General features: G+C 47.7%; 1 protein-coding gene across 1 annotated transcript in view; it reads left to right on the forward strand.

Moving 5' to 3' along the window:
* Positions 1 to 5,875, forward strand: part of Lcmt1 (leucine carboxyl methyltransferase 1) — a 50,389-nt gene extending 44,514 nt beyond the window's left edge. The window contains exons 10-11 of the mRNA XM_051147180.1: positions 3,755 to 3,987; positions 5,853 to 5,875. Of these exons, the coding sequence (XP_051003137.1) occupies positions 3,755 to 3,987; positions 5,853 to 5,875 (256 nt within the window). The remainder of the gene's footprint in view (positions 1 to 3,754; positions 3,988 to 5,852) is intronic.
* Positions 5,876 to 6,325: the final 450 nt, after the last annotated feature.

Raw genomic sequence — 6,325 nt, forward strand, 5'->3', positions numbered from 1 at the left:
CTTTGGGGTGTCCTGCCTGTGATTCCTGTGCAGCACACTTCGTTTCTTTATTCAGGTATAATAGCCATGCCTTGGGCCACGCTATACTGGCTCTTTTCCTACCCACTAGCTATCTTTTCTCACTGTTGTTTTGTTTTGTTTTTCAGTGTTAGTTACTTTTCTGTTGCTGTGTTAACTCAAACCAAAAGCAACTTGGGGAGGAAGGAATTTATTTGGCTCACACTTCCAGGTTGTAGTCCGTCCTTGAAGGAAGTCAAAGCAGGCACTGAAGACACAAACTGAAGCAGAAAGCATGAGGAGTGCTGCTTGCTGGCTCATTCTGTCACAGGCCCTTCCGTGCTCAGCTGCCTTCCTTAGCTAGCCCAGGACACCTGCTGAGGGACTGTACTGCCAGGGTGGACTGGCTCCTCCTGCTTGACTAAGCCCTGGAGACAGTGTCCCATAGCTGTGCCCACAGGACCTTCTGATCGAGGCAACTCCTCAAAGGTTCCCTTTTCCCAGCTCACTCTTGGTTTCGTCTGGTTGGCAATAAAAACTAGTCAGGCCATTTTTTAAAATGTTATATTTATGTATATATGTGCCCGTGTTTATGTATGCTGTATTTTTGTGGGTGCTTGTGAAGTACAGACGAGTCTGTAGGGTCCCCTGGAGCTGTTTTTATAGGCAGTTGTGAGCTGCCCAATGTGGGTGATAGGAACTGAATTCAGGTGTCCTTTAGGGTGAGTGCCGAGAACTGGATTCAGGTTCTCTGGAAGAGCAGGAAGCAGTCTTACCTGCTGAGCATTTTTCCAGCACTGGACTGCATCCTTTTCTAGTCTTTTCACCCCACTGCTTTTGGCAGCAGCTTCTCCTCCTCCTCCTCTTCCTCTTTTCTTCTCCTCCTTCTGTCTTCTTTCTTCTTTGATTTATTTATTTATTACATATACAGTGTTCTGCCTGCATGTATGTCTGCACACCAGAAGAGGGCATTAGATCACATTACAGATGGTTGTGAGCTAACATGTGGTTGCTGGGAATTGAACTCAGGATCTCTGGGAGAGCAGACAGTGCTCTTAACCTCTGAGCCATCTGTCCAGTGGCTTCTGGGTATCACTGTAAACAGTCCTGATGCTGCACACCACGTGCTCTGCTCACGTGACGGTTCCACCACCAGATAAACCAATGCATTGTTGTTTGTCTCAGCGCCACACGGTGTCTGGCCTGGACAAGATGCAGTCAGTTTGTCACAGTGTGACAGGGTGGTCTCATGTCGTTCCCAGATCAGCTTCCTTTCCCCTGTAAACTTTTGCCATATTATCTGTGTTTTTACCAGCATCTTGGCCTTGCTCTGGCTTGCCGTTCTACACTTCCCCACTCCTCCAGCACACCATCTGCAAAGGCTGTCCAGTAATCAGGTCTGTGGCAGCAGCAAACTGTCTTCCTCTCTGTACCAGTTTCTACTCTACTTAGCTTTCTCTCACTATAACACATACTTGAGACAATCCTTTATAAAGTGAAAATATTTTTCCTCAGAGTATTAGCGGCATCTCGTCTATGGCTGGTAGGCCTCACTACCTTTGATGTGTTGTAAAGTCACATGATGACAGGAGCATGTTAGAGCAAAAGTCACATAGCTCATAACCTGAAGCAAAAGAAAGGATGAGGAAGGGTCTAGAACCTCACAGTTCTATTTGGGGACACATCTACAGTCACTTAAATTCCTCCTGTTAGGTCTCACCCTTAAAAGCTCCACCATGTCTCAACAGCACCACCATGGGAACAAATCCTTTAACATGTGGGCCGTTAGGGCGCTCTTACTCAAACCATGTTAGGTGCCTTTAAGAGTAGTTGGGAAGCAGCCGCAGAGCATTGCGGAGGGTCATTCTTTCTCCAGGTCTGGTCCTTCAGCTCACATGCTGAGATAGGAATGGGTACACAGCTACCGAAACATACACATGCATGTGCGCACACACAGGCGCACGCAAAGGCTGGCAGTGCCTGGGAGATTACTAGCAGAGGCTGCTGCGGATAGTGGGCATTTGGATCCGTATTTATTTCATTCTGATACTCTTTGGGTGTGCCTCAGTTTCCTTCACAATGTGAACACACTCTAGTGGAGAGGGTACAAGGAATATTGCCATTTTCTGTACATGTTAAAATGCTATTTTGGTAAGGTCATACTGTGTATCTGATTTTTCAAATAACAAAGTATACAGAGTAAAAACCAAAGGAAAAACCTTCCTCTTACCCACTGCCCGTTTGCTTACTACCTACCTCTTGAGAGAATTTACTTTCCTAGTTTTGTTTATATTTCCCCAAATTATTTTATGCCCCCAAAACATGTGCACCCACTTTGTTTGCACTGATTGTGCTTTACTAGACGCACGCTCCTTGTTATGAGCCTGTCTGTAAAGCTCCGGGGTTTGTCTTGGACGTTATTCCATGCTGGGCCACATAGAACTGGCCCCCTGCTTCTTAGCCTGGTGAGAGGCCCGGGGCATGCACCTGGTTTAGTTCCTGCAGATCATCTGCTAGCATTCAGAGTCTGCTGTTACTAAGTTGGAGCTGTGGTGCTGTAGAGATGCTCTTGGTCGTGCAAGGTCAGCCATGGCATCAGAGGAAGTGGCCAGCTGCCTTCCAGAGAGGCGGTCCTAGTTCGTCTTCTTACTAGCAGTTGAGAAAGTGTGTTTTCTTCTCTGCCCGGCTTTCAATTTTATCCTTCTGAGAATTGAAACACTACTGTGCTGGCTCGTTTATGTCAACTTGACACAAGCTGAAGTCGTCTGAGAGGAAGGATGCTCACCTGAGAAAGTGACTCCATATGATCAGGCTGTGGACAGGCCTGTAGGAGATGTTCCTAGTGATTAATGTGGGAAGCCCAGCTTCCCTGGCCTAGTGTGCTGCATTCTATAAGAAAGCAGGCATGAGGAGCAAGCCATGAGGAGCACCCCTCCATGGCCTCAGCATCAGCTTTTGCCTCCATGTTCCTACCCAGTTTGGTGTGGAAATGTAAACCAAATAAACCCTTTCCTCCCCAACTTGCTTTGGTCATGATGTTTCATCACAGCAATAGTAACTCTGACTGAGACAACTATCTTGTGCTTTCATTTATATATATATAATATAATATATATATATATATTTTTTTTCATAAATGAATTGGAAAACCTCTTTTTTTCTATCGAAGTATTGTAAAAGTCTTTTGCTGACGTTTTAGCTCTTTATAGGTCGTGCATCCCAGATACCCTTCTGGTTTGTTTCCTTGACTCCTCCTTTTCCTCTTTCTCCTCCCCACCTTGTTCCCGCATCCCTCCATTTCTTCCTTACCCTCTTCCTCCTCTTCATCCTCCTTTCTTTATGACCTTGTACATTCTAGGTGTGTGCTGGTCCCCTGAGTTAAACTTCCAGTCCTCTTTCTTTCTGAAAATTTATTTATTTTAATTTCATGTGTATAAGTGTTTTGTCTGCATATATGTGCACATGCAGTGTGGGCATGGTGTCCCCAGAGGCCAGAAGAGGGCGCCAGATCCCCTGGAACTGGAGTTAAGGACAGTTCTGAGGCTCCATGTGGGTGGCTGCTGAAAACTGGACCTGGATCCTCTGGAAGGGCAGCAAGTGCTTTAATGGCCATGTCTCCAGCACACCCGCCCCCCTTCTCAGCCACAGCATGCATACTGCTTTCCATCTGGCTACTTGCCGTGTGTGTCACACCTGTGGATCAGCACCTTCCTTTCTAACTCCGTGATCTACATCTTCTGCTTTGACTTTCGCACAGAATAGAATCCCTGGAGTTCCTGGATGAACTGGAGCTTCTGGAGCAGCTCATGCGGCATTACTGCCTGTGCTGGGCCACCCGAGGCGGGCAGGAGCTGGGTAAGAGACTGCGCTTCTCTCACTTGGGCCTGGAGGCAGGGCAGCCGTCTTCTCCAGCACCGAGAGGCACACCTGGAAGTTCAGGTTCAGAGGGCTCGAGAAGTATGTATGCATACCCACTGTGTGTCCAGACAGGTTCCTGTCTAGGTGTTTTTTGTTGTTGTTTTGTTTTGGTTTTGTTTGTTTTTTCGAGACAGGGTTTCTCTTTGTAGACTTGACTGTCCTGGACTCACTTTGTAGACCAGGCTGGCCTCGAACTCACAGCAATCCGCCTGCCTCTGCTTCCCAAGTGCTGGGATTAAAGGTGTGCACCACCACCACCCGGCCCTTTCCAGGTTTTTATCACAGAATTAGGTGAACTCTTTAAACCCCAAAACCCTAAAAACGAGCCAGCCCTCGTCCCACCTGCTGTGGGATTTCTGCAGTTGGCCAGGCTGAAAACCTCGAGGGGTTAATGTGGTAATCTTAATAAAAGTAACCAGTGTTGCCCTTCGCCTGCTCACAGCCAGCTTTACGGGGTGCTAACCCATGCATTGTCTGGTTTCTAAAAGACCCACTCAGCTTCCAGGGCAGCTTCTCCGTCCTCTCTATGGTTAGGGAGATGTTCCCTGACAGAGGCAGCAAGATGGTGAGGTTGGAGCAGGGACCTGGGTACCCGGCTCTCCAGGTCTGGATCCAGCCTCTGCTGACCCCTGCCTCAGTTATTCTCGCTCCCCAGTGGCTGGTTATTCTTTGAGCAGAACAACCAGTGGGAGCGCATCAGATGCTGGTCCCTGGTGCCTTCTGGCCTCCCCCAGGTGTGCTGAGTGACACCTGGCAGCACGATATGGTAGTACAGCCTGCTCGGGCCCCCACTGCAGCCCACAAAGTCCTTCCAACCTGTTCTGGATGCAACTCCCTTTATTGCTGTATTTTCTATTGAAACCTCCTCCTAATAATAAAGGAAATTGTAGTTGGAACTTGGGAAACTTGGGAAAAGTAGAGCACAGAAGCGCCACTCGTGGCCGGGTCTCAGGCAGCCCCTGCTAACACTTCCTTCTACTGTGTTCTAGATACTGTTGTTTTTGTTATTATTTTAGTAAAGGAACAGTTGCCTTTTGTTTGGCTCTTTTGAGACGTGTAAAGCAGCCTGGCCTTAACCTTGGCTGCCTGCTGCTTTAGCCCCCAGAATTACAGGTGTGCCTCACCTGACTGTAATATTGCACCCCTGAGCCTTACTCACCCTTGTGAAAGCAGAGAAACCGTGAGGCAGTGTGACACTGCCTGGCCACACCCTGCCCTTGTGCTGAATTCTTGTCTTCTCAGTAGAGTTGAGTTTACATGTTCATATAACTGGGCTCCTACAGTTTTTCAGTTCAATCATATGACATGAGCGTTTTCCCCCTTGCTACTAAACTTCTTGCTGAACAAAACTATAGTAAGTGTATAGTAAGTATATGAAATTTTATCACAAGACTATGTCTGAGTGTACGTAACCTTCCTAAGCATTTGGAATTACAAGTTTCTAATGAGTTTAAGTTAAAGCTGAGCTGCTTTTCTTTTCTTTTTGCTATGCTTTGGGAACAGGGTGGTCTCACTCTGAAGCCCAGGCTGGCCTCAAACCTGTGGGCCTCCTGCTTCAGCGTCCCAAGTACTGAGTTTCCAGGTGTGTGCTGCCACACCTGGGTTGGAACAATAAACATGTTAATGTCAGAGGCGTCTTCGGTGTGTCTGTCTTCTGTATTTGCTCAAAGTTCAGCAGTTAGTAGGTAGGTTTTGTGCATTTGCTGCAGAGAGCTCATAAATTGTTATGAAATTCTTTCTTAATCCATTTTAAACCACCCATAAACAAAAGCTGGCCTGACCTCTCACTCTTTTCTGAAATCTTGTTTCACACAGGAAGAGAGTGAGGTCCAGCAGTGAGTTGTACTGGTGTCAAGGCCCAGCACATGGGCATGCAGTGGTGTCACCTGCCCCCCTGGCCCACAGGAATCTGACAGTATCTGTATCTCTCCCCTTAGGTTTGAAGGAGATAACCTGTTAATCTGTTGAAGGCTCATGCTGAGGCAGAAGCGGAGGTCTCTAGCCAAGGGAGTGCCCTGGGCCTCTGGAGACATGGGCAGCCCCATCCCCATCCTGGTCCTGTCGCACATCCAGAGCCCCTGGTTACAAAGGTGATCACACCAGATCCTGTTCCTGTCACTTATCATTGTTTAAATAAATCTCACTTGCCATTTGTCTGTGTGTCACGCTCTGCTGGTGTCTGATGACATTCTTCGCTCTGTGGGATGGGCCAGGGTTCAAATCCATGGCAGTTAAAGTCTAGGATCCCAAGTCTTACTGAGACCTTGGTTTACCCTGTGAGTCAGAATCCATTTGGGAATTTAATCCCCCCTCTGCTGTTTATTGCAATACCTCATGGGCTCTGAGCCTTAACCCTTGAGCTGCCATGGCTCTCCTCTGATGTTGCTGCTGCCTTGGCCAGCCTAGCCTG

Source organism: Acomys russatus, chromosome 5 (genome assembly GCF_903995435.1).
Source record: "Acomys russatus chromosome 5, mAcoRus1.1, whole genome shotgun sequence".
NCBI classification, from domain to species: Eukaryota; Metazoa; Chordata; class Mammalia; order Rodentia; family Muridae; genus Acomys; species Acomys russatus.